This window comes from Pseudorca crassidens, chromosome 15 (assembly GCF_039906515.1).
Source record: "Pseudorca crassidens isolate mPseCra1 chromosome 15, mPseCra1.hap1, whole genome shotgun sequence".
Lineage (NCBI taxonomy): Eukaryota > Metazoa > Chordata > Mammalia > Artiodactyla > Delphinidae > Pseudorca > Pseudorca crassidens.
Window position 1 is genome coordinate 56445177 of NC_090310.1, and position 17926 is coordinate 56463102.

The 17926-nt window shown below is 42.1% G+C and overlaps 1 protein-coding gene across 3 annotated transcripts; it reads right to left on the reverse strand.

Moving 5' to 3' along the window:
* Positions 1-1612: 1612 nt before the first annotated feature.
* PRNP (prion protein (Kanno blood group)) lies at positions 1613-13669 on the reverse strand. 3 transcript variants are annotated; one of them, XM_067707556.1, is made up of 4 exons: positions 13530-13669; positions 10757-10855; positions 3254-3914; positions 1613-2570 (listed from the first exon to the last, which is right to left on the reverse strand). In XM_067707556.1, the coding sequence occupies exons 3-4, from the start codon at positions 3902-3904 to the stop codon at positions 2484-2486; spliced, it is 738 nt and encodes a 245-aa protein (XP_067563657.1). In that variant the 5' UTR covers positions 3905-3914; positions 10757-10855; positions 13530-13669; the 3' UTR covers positions 1613-2483. The 3 variants fall into 3 exon arrangements, with proteins under 3 accessions (XP_067563657.1, XP_067563658.1, XP_067563659.1); XM_067707557.1 differs by having other exon boundaries at positions 13534-13665; XM_067707558.1 differs by having other exon boundaries at positions 1613-3914.
* Positions 13670-17926: the final 4257 nt, after the last annotated feature.

Below are 17926 nucleotides of genomic sequence, written 5' to 3' on the forward strand. Positions count from 1 at the left end.
GAGGTTTCACAGAACCAGCATGGCACCATCTAGGAACTTGTGAGAAATGCAGAATCTTGGGCCCCAGTCAGTGCAGATTGGTGAGCACATTCAAATTTGAGGAGCATTGCTCCAAGGCAAGAACAGAGCACCGGCTCTGGAGGAAAGGACAGATGTACCAAGGCAGACGTGAATCTTGTAGACTGGGTGTACGCAGTGGAAGGCGTGGCTTCCTGGAGAACAGGGGTAGGCCTCACAGGAGTGGGGCAAAGGATGGAAATGTAAGCTTAATGCAGGAGGAGCTGAATCCTCCAGTTTTGAAGAGCCAGAGAGGAACTGACCTTTCTCAGGTGGAAATGAACTGTGTAGGTCAGTCATGCTTAGACCAATGCAAGGTCAGGGCCTGAGCCTGGGGAAGCTCAGGTTCTTGCCAGATTAAGGCTCCCACTAGGGTGGGAAGCAGTACAGACCCCAAATCCCTTCCAAAGGCAGGGGACACTTATTTGGCTTTAACCCCAGAGAGAAAGGAAGGGAAACAAAGGTTGACACCTGACACTTCTCTGGAAGAACCCTCTGTGAGGGTTAGACTCAGTTATTTAAAATTGATTTAAAATTTTTTTTAGTAAAAATTCCTTTAGCACAACTCATAGTAGTTGGAAGTAACAGGAAGAAAACATGGTGGCTGAGAAAGATACAGATGTGTATCATTCACTTTGGCCCTCCAAATACCTATGCTTTTAATGATTGAAGCCTTCTCAGTGGGCTATTTTGGAGAAAGTATGATTGGCAGATAATGAATAGTTTGTTTTTAAATAATTAGAAATATGGTCAAAAGGGCTGAATGAAAATAGTCCTAGAAATTTTTGTTAATGATTAACTTGGAGTAATGCTTTTGAGTCTTTGTATATGTCATTTGTTTTAATAGTTTTGTGAATGATGGGGTTTCAAGATGTTTTTATCTTTTCATTTTTAATGCAAAGTTGATCCTCTGTTTAGATATTGAAGGATACTGGCATTTGCTAAGGTATTAATAAATATTATGATTTCAACCACTGTCATTTTTTATGATTATTTCCTGCTGTTGGTAAATTACAGATGCAGAAGAAAACCTCTGTGAAGGAAAACTGAGAGCTGGTACTTCACACTTGTGAAGAAGAAAACATGAAAAATGAGTTGAAACCCTGTGACAAAGAAAAGTGGCTTATTGACCTTACGGTGTTGAATTTCAATCCAACGAGTGATTGTTACCAGGTCTCACAGTTTATAACCTGAGTTGGTGTTGAGGGCGGGGATGGGCATCAAGTAGATAATTTAGTTTGTTAAGTCTCATCTTAATCAAGAAAATCCTCTATTTCAAAATCCAGAACAGAAAAAAGCTTCCAGAATTCAAGGACTGTTTTCCTCTGCTGCAGAAGTGACTTTGCCAGGTACTTGTGGAAAAAAATGAAAAGGCAGCAGAGAATAGCTGGCATATGACTGGGAGTAAGGCTGAGGCAGGATCAGGAGTGGGTGTGTGAAACATTGGCCACCACAAGCAGTGAATGCGCCACTTTGCTCAGATTAACCCCCAAAATGAAGCTGCCAACATGGGGTGCACAATGGTGAAGCACAACTGCAAACTTCAAGGAAGATGCTCCTTTTAGCTCCTGTTTAATATTAGTCAGATATTAAACACTTATAAACTTTTAATACAACAAAGCAAGTACATGCAAAGTTACAAATATAGAAAATATAAAGCACATGCGTATTTCAAATACCACTCTGTATTCTTATACAAAACTATTCAGTGCACATTGTAAGCCTAAGGACCACACAAAAGGGTTTCCTTTAAGTGTTATTAAGTATTTAGTACCTTACAAAAACAGGTAATGCATTAGATAGTTCAGATGTTAATCGCTCTAACCAAAATTTCTAATTTTGTCATATGCAATATATATATATGTATATATATATATATAAATTTTTTTTTTTTTTACATAGGATACCCACAAAGTGCAAGCCAGTAATAACAGTGCAGAATAGTAATGTAAATCTGCTAGGTGACAATATTGAACAACCCAGGGAATAATTTTACCTTACTTAAATAATGGTAACAGAATTGCTTTTTCCACTTTGAATGGATCATATTCCTACCATCTCTAACCTATTTTTCTTTTGGAATGCCTCCCTATTCTTTGATTCAAAAGCCAATTCCAGAAACTAAGGACCTGAATACCGTGTTTTTTTAGCTGCTGTTTCCTCTATGTTAAAATCTCCTGGCTTCATCCAAACAATGTTAAAATCATTCTGCTTTCCAGGTACACAAACAAAAGAGATTTGCTCTCAGTGTCCAGAAGGTAGTTTAATTAAAGTATCTTCATTATCTATAGTTTACATTACTAAAGAAAAGAATACCACATAAAGGTGCTTTAAACATCCAAAATGGGAGGCTGTCTCCGAGGGCACCTCTTCCATATGCTGGAAATTTTTAGTCTCAGAAGCCTTTCATATTATGTTAGTTATGTTCATTCCCTGTGAAAATGTCCTCTGCCCTGAAGTCTAGTGTTGCACGAATATCCATTCTTGATGCAATAGCTGCTGTGTAACCCGTACTGCAAAATGCAAAACATCCTTACAGTTCTCTGCAGACACAGGACACATGCTTTCCACCGGGTTGAGCCTGGGCCCACAAGCTAAGGATTTCTAGTTTTATTTTTTGAATGAATATTATGCAGCCTCCTTCCAGATTTGGCAGAAATGCTGTCTGAACAGGGAAATGCAGTCAGGTTTTCTTAAAACAAATGAGGAAATTGCTATAAAATCACTGCTAAGATGGGGCATTAGTGTACTGAGCTCTAGCTGGAGAAGGAGCTGGAGGTATTTAGGCAAAGGTATTTGAAGACTGCTTTGAGAATTGTTTTAGCCTCAATCTGTTGCACTAGACAAAAAATAAGCCTAGATCAACCAATGATTATTTGCTGTTACACTTTTACCAGCTCAGCACTAGCGTTGGCCTATGAAGGATTAAATCAAATGGGGCTTGAATAAATAGCATTTCAGATCTACTTTCCATTTCCCAGTGCTGTAAGTGCTAAGGGTATTAACCTACAGGTGACGAACAGAGAAGCAAGAATGAGACACCACCACTAAAGGGCTGCAGGTAGATACCCCCTCCCCCAACCTGGTGAAGATTAAGATGATGAAAACAGGAAGGCCTTCCTCATCCCACTATGAGGAAAATGAGGAAAGAGATGAGGAGGATCACAGGAGGGGAGGAGAAAAGGATCACACTTGCCCCTCTTTGGTAATAAGCCTCGTATTCTCTCTGGTACTGGGTGATGCACATCTGCTCCACCACACGCTCCATCATCTTGATGTCCGTCTCAGTGAAGTTTTCCCCCTTGGTGGTGGTGGTAGTGACCGTGTGCTGCTTGACTGTGATGTTGACACAGTCATGCACGAAGCTGTTCTGGTTGTTATACTGATCCACTGGCCTGTAGTATACCTGGTTGGGGTAACGGTACATGTTTTCACGATAGTAACGGTCCTCATAGTCACTGCCAAAATGTATAAGGGGCCTGCTCATGGCACTCCCCAGCATGTAGCCACCAAGGCCCCCTACCACCGCCCCAGCTGCAGCAGCTCCTGCCACATGCTTCATGTTGGTTTTTGGCTTACTGGGCTTCCACTGATTATGGGTACCACCACCTTGACCCCAGCCTCCACCACCATGGGGCTGTCCCCAGCCACCACCGTGGGGCTGACCCCAGCCTCCCCCTCCCTGGGGTGGATAGCGGTTGCCTCCAGGACTGCCCTGTCCTGGGTATCGGCTCCCCCCAGTGTTCCATCCTCCTCCAGGCTTTGGTCGCTTCTTGCAGAAGCCCATGTCACTCCACGTGGCCACAAAGAGAACCAGGATCCAATTGGCTATGTGGCTTTTCACCATGATGACTTATCTGCAAAATAAAGAGGGTGTCAGCATTGTGTGTTTATGTTGAAAACACTTAACGTCTGCAGCATAATGACTGCATAGCAGTGGCATCAGCTATAAATGTTCTTGGTCATATATGTTCTTCACATTCCATGTCTGTTTTGCAACCCTTACAGCAAAAGTAATTGTAGGTAAAGGGTTAACACAGCTCTTTCTCCTTCTCTCAGGACAAATTTGACCTTAAGATAATTTCTGGCTCTGTTTCCTAGAAACTTGATAAAGGTGGAATGCCAGCAACATTGCTTATGATAAAAATAACCTCTGGTTGATACATTGTATCTAAACTGGAAGAAACTATTAACACCTGGTGGGTTTGCCATAGCTTTGAGCTTCTCTGAAGTAGTGATTTGGGCTGTTATGAGGGATATGAGCTCCTGGAACCTCCCGGGACCCTGGCATGGCCCCTATGGAAGTGATTCTAATGTCCAGTTAGGAACACCCCCAGGTAGGTGCTGAAATCATTAAATCATTTTCTAAATAGCTGGCTCATGTCCTCTTTCCTCCCGCAGGAATGTAAGCTGGAAATGTCTCTTTTGTTCACTGCTGTCTCCTCAGGGCCTGGCACAGAGCATATACACAATAGATACCTGTTAAGTGAAGGAATTAATATCCTCTGAACATATAAATGCCAACAAGAATTTCCTCAAAGAAATTCTCAATACAATAAATTTTTGGAAACAGGAAATGTGCAAGATTCTGCAAGCCCACCTATAAATTCATTTTTCTCTCTACAGACAGAAACAAATGGGGCTGTTCAAAATGGGGTAAGGAAGGCTGTGTTCACAAGCTTTGCAGTCACTCACTCACTGAATGAGTCTTAGTTCAGCATTTAATGGTTCGTGAGTGACTTATTTTCTCCTAATTTTTGGTAGAAAAGACACATATCTTATATGAAAGGGCTAGCGTGGCTTAGGAATAAACAAAGTATCCTGCATGATAATTTATGAACCTTTGCAGAATGTACATTCATCAATTAAAAACCTCCTTTCAGATTGAAGACTCATTCACCCTGGGTGCTTGGTGCCAAGAGCAGAGATTAAAGACATACAGTAGAATGATCATTAGTTTCTACTGTACCCCATGTCAAACCATATGCTCCAAAATACCATGTGCCACAAAACCAAAAATGGCATACGTTGTAATGCTGATAGTAGTCTTATCCCCAGCACTGGGACACCTTCAAATAAAAACGGCATCTAATATTATAAAATTATTTTTCATAACCTTCAGAACTAAAGACTAAATTGGATAATATTCAGAGGAAGACTGATTAAACAAATAAATGAATTAACATCATGTTTGTTTCTACTATCACTATTGAAATGTCTTGGTGTAAATAAAAATATATTTTAAAGTTATAAGCCCAGCTAAACTGCTCAGAATATGCCAATTAGGATTTTTGGAGGCTCTTTTGTGTAAGGTCAGAGGGACAGGGTCCTGGGATATGCTGACTGGCCTCAATCTCGCATCCACATCTCCTGGCACTCAGTCTTCTGCAGGTCTGCTTCCCTGATCTATTTTCCATTTGCTAATGGGGCTCAGCTCTTGGCTTCCAGGCTGCTCACAATTCTGCTCAAACACCTCAGGGAATTCTGGAAAGCTTGGTGTTTGACGTGGAAGATGAAAGACTGGAAGAATCGAGGTGGCACCCAGATTTCTGGATTGGGCAATTGTGTGGACAGAACACGGAAGGTGGAGCAAGTCTGGAGGGAGACAAATGTGGTGTGTGGCTTTGGCAATGCCATTATCAAGCTACAATGCCATTATCAAGCTGCCTACTGGGACAAGAGATACCAGTAGGCAGTTAGCTTGGTGAGTCTGGAGCTGAAGAATGACCATGGACTGGAGATACAGGTAATAGGGCATAAGGGCCACGGGCATATGTTGCTGATCAGTACTTTAAAACTGAATATTAAAGTTGGATGATCATAAACTATATTAAGACAAGATCATTTTAAAATCAGTTGAGAACAACAATAGCAACATTTAATTATAAAAAGCATAAAAATTAACAACTACATTTTGAAGCAGAGAATCATTTCTAAGGATAAGGACTCAAAACTTAATGAGACCTTGGAGAATCTTTCTGTTTGTGATAAAATAAGGAAGATCTTATATTATTTAATCCAAACTTCTCACTCTACAAATTAGCCACCAAGATTCAGAAAAGTCAAGTGACATATCTGTGATTACAGTGCTAATTAGTGAAATTGCTAGGAATAGAGACTAGGTTTCTGAATGTCTGGCTGTGCTACGACACTTCATATAAGATGCTCTCAGAGAACAGTCAGGTTGTGGCCTAACACTCTGGCACATTTCAAGACACTAAGTATTTGACAACAGTCAATACCTATTTATCACTAAGAAAAATACTCTTAGTAGACTAGGAATAGGAGGTAACTTCCTTAACTTAATAAAGATTATATAACTAAAACAGCAAACACAATAAGTAAGTTTTGAATGCAGTCCCTTTAAGATCAGAAACAAGACAAGGATGTACACTGCCACAGGACTGGAAGTCCTTCCAATGCCATATGCAAAGACAAAGAAGTAACTGGTGCAAGAACTCCAAGGAAAGAGCTCCAGCTGACATTATGTGGAACTAATGTGATCATAAACATAGAAAATTCAACAGACTCAACAGAGGTAACACGAGACAACTAGAGGGATAGGTTGTGGGATACAAGATTGGCCTACAAAAATCAGCATTTCTCTATACCAGCAATAATCAACTAGAAAAAAATTAATAAGATAGTAATAATTTCAACCCAAACTATAAAGTATCTAGGATTGACTTAAGACTGGGGAAAGAAAAATTGAACATTAGTAAAGAACAAAGAAGATGATCTGTAAACATGGAAAGGTTTTGGTTGGAACAACTTAGTACTATAAAGATATCAATTACCCCCAAATGAACTTATAATAATAAAATGACAATCAAAATTCCACCTGGATTTTTTGAGGAATTCAATAAACCCACAAGAGGTAAGAAATGTCCACAGGTAGCAAACTCAACCTTAAAAAAGAAGAGAAAAAAGGAGAGAATCTACTGTTATCAGACATTAAATCCTATTACAAAGTCATAGTAATAAATATGTAATAAATAGGGTAACAGTCTAGAAACGGACCTACAGATCAAAGGAAGGAGAATAGCAAGTTCAGATATAAACCCATGTATATATTCTTTAGTACAAACCTGATAAATGATAAATCAGACACCACAAATCAATGGAGAAAGAAACATTTGTTTAGCAGATGCTTCTGGGAAACTAGAGGAAAATAAAACTAGGACCCTAACACCACATGCAAAAGCAGACTCTAGAGACCTAACTCTGAAAAGTAAAAGTTTTATGAATTAAAAATCTTTGTGGGATGGATTGCCTTCCTATTAAATTATAAAAACAGATGTTAGAATCAATGCATTTAACAAATATTTATGGAACAGCTAGTACGTGCCAGTTTTTAAAGAAATAGAAAACTTGACGATAAACCATAGGAGAAATGGAGAAAAAAGTTACTGTACAATAGCCATTGATTAGTTTAACAAATATTTGTTGTCTTCTAAGGGTCTAGCATTGTGCTGTGGCTGAGGACACAGTGGTGAGTAAGATGTTTAGTTTGTGGGTTCAAGCACTAAGGAAGATAGGTATCTGGAACCTGAAAGACAGTGGGAAGCCATTAAAGGGTCTTAGGAGAATAACATCACAGGATCTTTTTCTTTTTTTTAAGGAAGTTCACCCTGTTGTGTAAGTAGAAAATTTGGGGGGCAAGAAAGGAAATGGTGAGACCACTTATAAAACGATTGAAGGAAGATGGTGGTGTGGCCTGGGACTGTGCCAATGCAGTTGAGGAGCTGTGAAAAAATGGGATGTATTTTGCAGAAAGAACCAATTAAGCAGATAGAGTGGATGGAGAAGTGAGAGTTGATCAGGTTTGTGGCTTTCATAGCCAGGCAGATGGTGGTGATGCCATCTGTTGAAACAGAGGAAACTGATGGAGGGCCATGCTTGTGAGAGAAAATAAAGTTTTAGTTTGGACATACTAACTTTGCTACATCTACGAGCCATTCAAGTGGGAGTATCAATTCAGGCAATTGTTATAAGAATCTGGAACTCAGCAGAGATAAACACTTGGGCAGCTTCACCTGAGAAGTGCTGTTAATAGCCAAGGGAATAAAGGATCGAGATTCAAACTCCAGTATTCTGAGTGAAGGGCTCACACTCTTAGCTATCCAACCTCCAGCAACATGGGTGCCAAAAACCAAAAGAAAATACCACCAAGCTGATTTTGACAGTTTAGTAAAAGAAGAATACACTGTGACCAATAAGGATTATTTAGGAATACAAGGATGGCTTAAAATCACAAAATCAAGTAACCTATTAGTAGGTTAAGGAAAAAAACACAAAGATGCTCTGATGTTGAAAGTTTTCAATTAAAATCTACATACATTCCTGATTTTTTAAGGTTAAGCTGTTGAAAAAATTTCCATAGAACTAGAAAGTAATCCCTTTCCATCATCAAGAACAGCTATCACAGACACACAGCCCACACCCTACCTTAACTGAAAGAGGAAAGGCATTCTCCTTAATATAATGAACAAGACAAGAATGCAAGCAATTGCTGCTATTTTAGACTGTTATGGAGGTTCTAGCCAGGTATGATTTTCTTTTTCTTTTTTTTTTTTTTTTGCCGTACGCGGGCCTCTCACTGTTGTGGCCTCTCCCGTTGCGGAGCACAGGCTCCGGACGCGCAGGCTCTGCGGCCATGGCTCACGGGCCCAGCCGCTCCGCGGCATGTGGGATCTTCCCGGACCGGGGCACGATCCCGTGTCCCCTGCATCGGCAGGCGGACTCTCAACCACTGCGCCACCAGGGAAGCCCTTTTCTTTTTTTTTTTAAATTTATTTATTTTATTTTTGGTTGCGTTGGGTCTTTGTTGCTGTGTGCGGGCTTTCTCTAGTTGTGGCAAGCAGGGGCTATTCTTCGTTGCGGTGTGTGGGCTTCTCATTGCGGTGGCTTCTCTTGCTGCGGAGCACGGGCTCTAGGTGTGCAGGCTTCAGTAGCTGTGGCACACGGGCTTCAGTAGTTGTGGCTTGCAGGTTCTAGAGCTCAGGCTCAGTAGTTGTGGTGCACGGGCTTAGTTGCTCCACGGCATGTGGGAGCTTCCTGGACCAGGGCTCGAACCCGTGTCCCCTGCACTGGCAGGCAGATTCTTAACCACTGCACCACCAGGGAAGTCCCAGGTATGATTTTCTATCTGGAAAATCCAGGAAAATCATCCAAAATTGTGTCCTAGAATAAATAAGTGAGCTTATTAAGGCGGCAGCTTTTGAAATCAACATATAGAAGAGTGAATACTCAAATCAGTTGTAATTATTTAGAAGATTTAGTGTGGAAAAAAAATCCCACTCATAGTGGCAACAAAATATTCAAAATATCTAAGATTTAACCTAAAAATAAATAGACCTTTTAGGAAGAAAGCTGGAAGACTGGAAAAAAAGAGAAAGACAGATAATGTTTTTGGTTGGGAAAATCAAGACTGAAAGATACCAATTCACCTCCAAATAATCATAAAGTCAACACAATTTCAGTCCTAATTTAAAGAGGATTTTAAGGAATATGATGAAATGATACTCAAAATTAAGAAGACTAAAGAAATTATTTAACAGGAAGAAAATCTAGGGTATACTTGGCCTGCCAGGTACCAGAATGCATTGCAAAACTAAAATAAATAAGATCATGTGGCATTAGTGCATGAGCCGAATGGCAGAGCAATGGAACTAGAGAGAAGGAACAAAAAAAAGATCCATATATTATGCCATTCATCCTATTCCCATGGGGAATACATGGAACTAAGAGCCAGGAGGAACTTGTCCAGTGGTCATGTGCCAGGGGCCAAACTTCTGATACTTAAAACATGTTACACCCTTGACACTTAATTGGTTAAATTGGGAACTGGCACACCAAATAGTCCCCCTACCCCCGACTGCCCCGGAAAAATTTCCTGTCTTTCCTGAGCTAAGTGGAACTCATGTGTCATATTTTTATCTTTTGAGGTCATTGCCCCTTAAAGAGCCTAATGCAAGCTACTCAAAATTTTACAAACCGCTCTGGGGTGGGGGTTTTTCACTGGCACTGAGGCCTAGCCCTGGACTGAATAGGGCAAAGGGCCTGAACCTGATCCATCCTCAGAATTATGTGAACAGCTTGAAAAAAAAGCAACATTGCTAGAGCCTACCCTATACCCCAGGAGAATATGGTTAGAAGAAAAAGGAGGAACAAACAGAAAATTCTCCCAAATGTAAGAATTACTACACATGCTATTCACTCAAGGATTATTTTGCTGCAGCCATCACAGCTTTTAGATACAGGCATGTTTTGAATGTTTCACATGCAGCAGTTCACAACTGATAAAGCTGGCTGCCTTGGAAGAGGAAATAAGATCCGAAAAGAGAGACTGGAATAGATAAATTAAAACTACAGCTTGGAAAAACTGTCATCTCATAAAACCTTTTGTCAGTGTTAATTTAGTGCAGAAATGTTTGTAATGTTACTGCTTTTATTATACTATTTTTAAAATGGTTGCTTCCTTACATAACTCAGAATGATTCTAGAGAAAGCCCTTTCCCTGCAAAATCAAGATGATTTTACAAGAAAGGATGGTATAATAGGTGTGGGTTACATATATAGATCCAAGTTGCCTCCAGAGCAAGGATTTGTGACCACAGCCTTTCGAGGACCTTATCTTCTGTGACAGTTGGGAACTTTCAACCATCACAAGACCAAAGGGATTCCACAGGGTACGTACATCTGCTTTGGCTCAGCTAAGTTGGATTTGTGTCCCTGGGAAGACAGAATGCTTCGGCTTGGCTGAAACTGTTCAGTTTTCAAATATATTCAGGAGTCCCTAAAAAAAAAAAAAAAAAAAAAAAAACAGAAAAGAAAAAACTAGAATTGATAAATAAATCTAAGAACTGATTCTTTAAATGAAAAACCCAATATATAAATTACTAAACCACTTATATATCTACTCAAGGAAAAAAACAAGATAATATTTGAAAAAAAGAAATGAGGTCAGCTCAAAAAAGCAGCAGCAAACATGACATTGAGCTCTCCCTCTCCCACACACAGAAAGCTGTGGGTCCATTTCCTTAAAAAAATTAACTATGAACTATTTTAAAGATGTTATTTAGAAAAGCAATATAGCAACAAGAAAATTAAAATAACCTGTATTTCTATTAAAACTTCATTTTTATTCAGATTTTTCACATATACATTAATAAACTGCATCTGAGTAAGTAGATGCAGTTTAGTAATCTGTACTTTGACTTGTCAGTTTTTTCCAATATATCGCAGACAGGCTCCAAAATCATGACTTGATGGTTACACAATGTTCCTTGCAGTTAATGTGTCATGATTTTCTTAGCTGCTGCCCTGCTGTTATACACTTAGGTTGCTTCTCCGTTGGGTTTAATTTTAGATCATTCTGAATGTGTGTGCATATGGCTTTTTTTTTCCCTTTCCTGTTGTTTCTTCCATTGCAAGTAAATTCCCAGGAGTGGGGTTTCTGGGTCTTGGCTTAAATGCATCACCAGATTGCTTTTCACAAATTTCACACAGATTCACTATGTCCCCAGTGCAGTGTGACTAGGAAAAGAATAAAGGTATACATACCAAAGGTCAGTTTTACACAAACAGTTAATCTTGGCAAACTCCTGAAATAGGTATAATTTCCTCTAGCGTATGAATGGACAAAAGGAGGATGAGGAAATTAGGTAACTGGTCCCAAGCTGTGAAATGATTAGTTGCAGAGCCATCTTTCTAACCCCAAAGCCCTGTCACCTCCCAGGATAACTGAATATGCAAATTTCTAGGCAACCTTCCAGCAGTGGTTGCTGTTACTGTTGTTTTTGCTAATAGCTGCAAAATGATAATCCAGACTTACTTTAATTTGCATTGTATTCTATAAACGATCATCATTTCACCATTTATCTTTTATAATCTCGATATTCTTTCACAAGTATGAAAAATTTGTGTCAGATAAAAACCATATACAAATCACATCCTAGCTCTGCTTTCTTTCCCTTTCTGTTTAGTCCTTTTTCATTGTAAGAGCTCCTCAGTGTTTGGGTAGGTAAAATTGTTCCTTTTCATTGGTGATATTTTTTTTTCTTCTTCAAATCTGAGACAGCTGTTGATTTTTCCAGAGATCTGACATTTTTATTCAATTTTCTGTTCCTATTTTTTCTGATAATTTGATTTGTGAAAATCTTTAATTCTATTCTACCTGGATTTTTTTTGCAAGGAAAAGGGAAACAATTCAAATGTTCAGCATGCTGGGAACTGCTTATTAAACCGTGATTGCTCTAAGCACAGGAAAATAACTCGGCCATGAGATGAGGATAATCATTATCAGCGAGGTGAAACTGCATTGTGTTGTGTACGAACTGGAGAAGAGGAAACTGCAAAACAGAAGGCAGTGGCTTTGAGATGGTGAGGGTGGATGTGATGGTGGTGGGCTTATGATTTCAAAAAATCTATTTGCCACTGCTGATACAAATAGAAAAGGACAAAAACGAAAATGGACTGCAAAAATGGACTTCTTCCCGTTGTTCAATAATCAAACGTGAAGGTGCCACCCATACCAGCGGAGGAATGTGGTTCTCCGAGGGGCGCTGCCCGGCCCTGATCCCCGCTCTCGGAGTCCCCCCGACGGCCGAGTTCTCTCCTTCCACAGGGACAGTCGAGACGGCGAAAAGCAAAGCCTGTGAGTCCACCACACATGAGCTCGCAGGAGACACTCTGCCGCCTGCCCCTGGACGTCTCAGGCCCGGGAGCGAGGGCGGGGTCGCCCCAAGACTCCGTCCGCCGAGGCCGGAAGTCCAGCTCACGCCAGCCTGTGCCGGTCCCCGGGGGTGCCAGAGACCCGCCCGCTGCTGCGTCCCAGGCACCGCCCGGCCGCGTGATGGCAGGCGGGGCCCCCTCTGCGGAGGAGGTCGGCGGCGGCGGCTGGGGAGGCCCCCAGACGCCCCGGGACTCCTCCCTAACGAGGCCCTGGACTCGGGTGGTCGGCCGCGTCCCCTCTGGGTATCGGGAGGGCCCAGACCCGCGCCTCTCCTTGGTCCTCCTCGCTGAGCGCCCCAGCGGAGCCCCTTTGCGGCCCTCGTTGGGTTCCGCGCGCCCATTCCCCGGACCTGTGGCCCCCTTGCCGGCGCTACTCGCCCATCCCACTCCCGCCGTGGACTTGCCTGGGAGGGGGTCAGACTCCTCGACACTACCCCCAACCCTCCAGAGGGGCCCCGGCCAGCCGCGGCCCCCGCCCCCATTCCGAGTAAATGGAGCTCGCCTAACCAGGAGGGCAAAACCAAGCCACGGCGTCCGAAAACCAACGAGCTCGCTGGGTAGGCCTGACACGTTGCGCGCCCTCCGGAAGCTCCCCGCCCTCCTCACTGTCAAGGTCGGCCTCCCGCCCGGACCCGGCCGTGCGCCCTCGCGCCTCGGCCCCAAGGCAGGGGTTCTGACTGCCGGCCTCTGCGCCCACGGCCCCAGCTGGGAGGTTAAAGGGCAATGCGGCTGTTTACCTGCCTCTGCGGGAGAGAAGAAGCTCGCAGCTCGGCGGCTGTCAACGACTGGCGGCGAGGGCCGGCGTCAGCGCCGGGCAGAGGAAGAGACGCGGGGGCGGGGCCCGGAGGCGGCTGCACGCGCCCGGGGTTTACGCGCAGAGGCTCAGCCCCGCCAAGCAAGCCCGGGAATCTGAGTCCCTGGGAAAAACGAGTTGGGATTCGCTTAGACGCGTGCGTCAACTAATATCGCCTCCCCGGCTGGCTCGTCACTCCTTGAAGTTGCTTATTGACTATAAAAATCATCTTTAAAGGAAAATTCGGCCCAAAGCCCCAGCTCCACGTTACGTAATGGAGAACACGAGAAATTGAAAGATTAGGGAATGAGAAAGCAATTTCTGGATCTTTGGTAACCAGAAATTTCTAAAGAGGAAGAAAATTCTGCTACACTGGATTGAGCCCAGTTTGTGAATTTACACATATATCCTTAAAATTTGAGGCCTAGAAAGGACATTAGCCATCACCTGTTCCTTCATTTACTCAGCTCCTGCTCACTATATGCAAAAGAGATGATTTAGATTATGATATTCACAAATGAGGAAAATGCTCTCCATATAACCATATAACAAGTCCACTCTGGACATTACCTGAGGTTTCTTGTATAAACATTGTGTATTCTTGATCATTATTCCTGCCAAGAAATTAGGTAGGGGTTTGTCTCATGTGAAGGATGGCAAATGATAGAAGACAGGCGTTAGGGTTAGGGGGATCATATACATTATTACCCAAATTGGGGCGCTTTTGAGAGTACCAATATTAATTAAGCTGGGTCAATAGGCATAATGGGAAAAATGAGACATCTAGTTCCCTTGTTATGGGCAAGAGGCTCCACTAAGCTTGTAAGGAAAGAGGTTTTAAAATATTGAGACACCCATTGGAAACAGGATTTGGTTTAAATACTTGTATCCCAGGGCGGCTCACTCAAGTGGGAGGGGACAAGTGAGGGAGGGGAGAAGCCAGGAGGATTGTGTAGAGTGGAGCGATGTGAAACAGCACTGGGGTGATGTTCATATGAATGTGGGTGAAACAGTCCTGGTGATGTTTATATGAATGTGGGTCTGAAAGGTCTGCTTGGGAAGCGGAAATGAGAGGTAAAACATGACCATGGGATGGAGATGATTCAGTAACAGAACTGGATTGTGGCCAGTTAGAAATGAGTGTTAGGCAGCAGTGCCAGGGCAGTTTTCTGTCCAATCAGTCTTACATAATGATTAGGTTGACAGTGCTTTTAGAGCCTTACCTTCTTTCCTCAGAGATGGCTTATTGTGAGGTGAATTGGGGGCAGTGAAGCATCTCTTTGAGTCTTGAGCTGGGGTGGGGCTGGGAGTGGCTGACCAGATCAGACTGGGCAAGGGGCTGACTTTCCCCTGCCAGGAGGGGCCCAGTAAAACTTGGTTAGAAGATGCCAAAACTCAGCTTTTTTCTCAAAAGAATCCTATGTCTACTGGCTGAATGCTTTCCTCCCTCCCCCCAACCAGAAAAATGCTCAAAAGGCAGAATACTTCTTGGGGGTTTGAGGGAACCGAATGGGATTGCCTTATGACCTATTCTGGACATTATTGCTATGTAGCAACTACTCCAAAGCTTAGAGGTTTAAAGCAATCACCGTTTTATTATGCCAATGGATTGTGTAGGCCAGAGAGTTGGACGGGCACAGTGGGAATGTCTGAGGCTGCAGATGGGAAGACTCAATGTCTGAGACTGGCTTGATAGCTGGGGGTTGGAAACAGTTGAAGGCTCTGTCACTTGCATGGCTGGCATCTGGGCCGGGAGGACTTGCAAATCAGGTGTACTGATTGATGAGTCTGGCTAAAGGTTTATCAGTTTTGTTTATCTTTCAAAACAAAAGGTTTTTAGTTTCATTGACCTTTTCTATTGTGTTTCCTTATTGATTTTCTGTCTGGATGATCTGTCCATTGATGTAAGTGGGGTGTTAAAGTCCCCCACTGTTATTGTGTTACTGTCGATTTCTCCTTTTGTGGCTGTTAGCATTTGCCTTATATATTGAGGTACTCCTATGTTGGATGCCTATATATCTACAATTGTTATATCTTCTTGGATTGATCATTATGTAGTGACCTTCTTTGTCTCTTGTAACAGTCTTTATTTTAAAGTCTATTTTGGGGCTTCCCTGGTGGCGCAGTGGTTAGGGACCTGCCTGCCAATGCAGGGACATGGTTTCAAGTCCAGGTTCAAGTCCTGGTCTGGGAAGATCCCACATGCTGCAAAGCAGCTAAGCCCGTGCTCCACAACTACTGAGCCTATGCTCTAGATCCTGCGTGCTACAACTACTGAAGCCCGTGCACTTAGAGCCCCTGCTCCACAACAAGAGAAGCCACCGCAATGAGAAGCCCGCACACTGCAACAAAGAGCAGCCCCCACTCGCCACAACTAGAGAAAGCCTGTGTGCAGCAACGAAGACCCAACACAGCCAAAAATAAAAATAAATAAAGTCTATTTTGTCTGATATGAGTATTGTTACTCCAGCTTTTTTTTGATTTCCATTTGCATGGAATAACTTTTTTCATTCCTTCACTGTCAGTCTGTGTCACTAGATCAGAAGTGGGTCTCTCATAGACAGCATATATAGGGGTTTTGTTTTTATAACCATTTAGCCAGTCTACGTCTTTTGGTTGGAGCATTTAATCCATTTACATTTGAGGTAATTACTGATATGTATTTTTAAAATTTTTAATTTATTTATTTTTGGCTGCACTGTGTCTTCGTGGCTGTGCGTGGGCTTTTTCTATTTGTGGCGAGCGAGGGCTATTCTTCGTTACAGTGTGTGGGCTTCTCATTGGGGTGGCTTCTTTTGTTGTGGAGCACGGGCTCTAGGCACAAGGGCTTCAGTAGTTGTGCACATGGGCTTAGTTGCTCCGCGACATGTGGGATCTTCCCGGACCAGAACTCAAACCCGTGTCCCCTGTATTGGTAGGCAGATTCTTAACCACTGCGCCACCAGGGAAGCACTGATATGTATGTTCTTACTGCCATTTTGTTAATTGTTTTGGGTTTGTTTTCTTCCCTTCCTCTTTTGTTCTCTTCTCTTGTGATTTGATGACTATGTTTAGTGTTGTGTTTGGATTCCTTTTTATTTTTTGTGTGTATATCTATTGTAGATTTTTGGTTTGTGGTTACCATGAGGTTTTGGTACAGCAGTCTATATATATATAGAATTGTTTTAAGCTGCTGATCTCTTAATTTCAAGTGCATTTCCAATATCCAGCATTTGTGCTCTCCTCTTCACACGATTGTTTGTTTTGATATCATATTTGTGTGTGGATGATTTCCTACCTTTACGGTATGTTTGCCTTTACCAATGAGCTTTCCCATTCATAATTTTCTTGTTTCTAGTTGTGGCTTTTTCTTTTCCACCTAGAGAAGTTCCTTTAGCATTTGTTCTAAAGCTGGTTTGGTGGTGCTGAATTCTTTTAGCTTTTGTTTGTCTGTAAAGCTTTTGATTTCTCCATCAAATCTGAATGAGAGCCTTCTGGGTAGAGTATTCTTGGTTTTAGATTTTTCCTTTTCATCGCTTTAAATATATCATGCCACTCCCTTCTGGCCTGCAGAGTTTCTGCTGAAAAATCAGCTGATAACCTTATGAGGATTCCCTTGTAGGTTATTTGTTGCTTTTTCCTTGCTGCTTTTATTATTCTCTCTTTATCTTTAATTTTCGTCATTTTGATTACCATGTGTCTTTGTGTGTTCCTCTTCGGGTTAATCCTGTATGGGACTCTGTGCTTCCTGGACTTGGGTGACTGTTTCCTCTCCCATGTTAGGGAATTTTTCAGCCATTATCTCTTCAAATATTTTCTCATACCCTTTCTCTCTCTCTTCTCCTTCTGGTACCCCTATAATGCAAATGTTGGCACCTTTAGTGTTGACCCAGAGGTCTCTTAAACTGTCCTCATTTCTTTTCATTCTTTTTTCTTTATTCTGTTCCATGGCAGTGATTTTCACCATCCTGTCTTCTAGCTCACTTGTCTGTTCTTCTGCGTCATTTATTCTGCTATCGATTCCTTCTAGTGTATTTTTCACTTCAGTTATTTTATTGTTCAACTCTGTTGTTTGTTCCTTAAATCTTCTAGCTCTTTGTTAAATATTTCTTGTATCTTCTCTGTCTGTGCCTCCATTATTTTTCTGAGATCTTGTATCATCTCTACTATCATTACTCTGAATTCTTTTTCAGGTTACTTTGCCTATCTCCATTTCATTTAGTTGTTCTTCTGGGGTTTTATCTTGTTCCTTCGTCTAGAACATATTCCTCTGCCATCTCATTTTGTCTAACTTTCTGTGTTTGTGGTCCCATGGACTGCAGGATTGTAGTTCCCCTTGCTTCTGGTGGCTGCCCCCTGGTG

Bases quoted from the DNA above. Each gene is read 5' to 3' on its own strand.
- PRNP (XM_067707556.1), bottom strand. From the start codon at position 3,904: ATGGTGAAAAGCCACATAGCCAATTGGATCCTGGTTCTCTTTGTGGCC. The intron at 2,571-3,253 runs GCAAGTGTGATC...TGCATTTTGCAG, and splicing joins AGGCTTATTACCAAAGAGGG to TACGGGTTACACAGCAGCTA.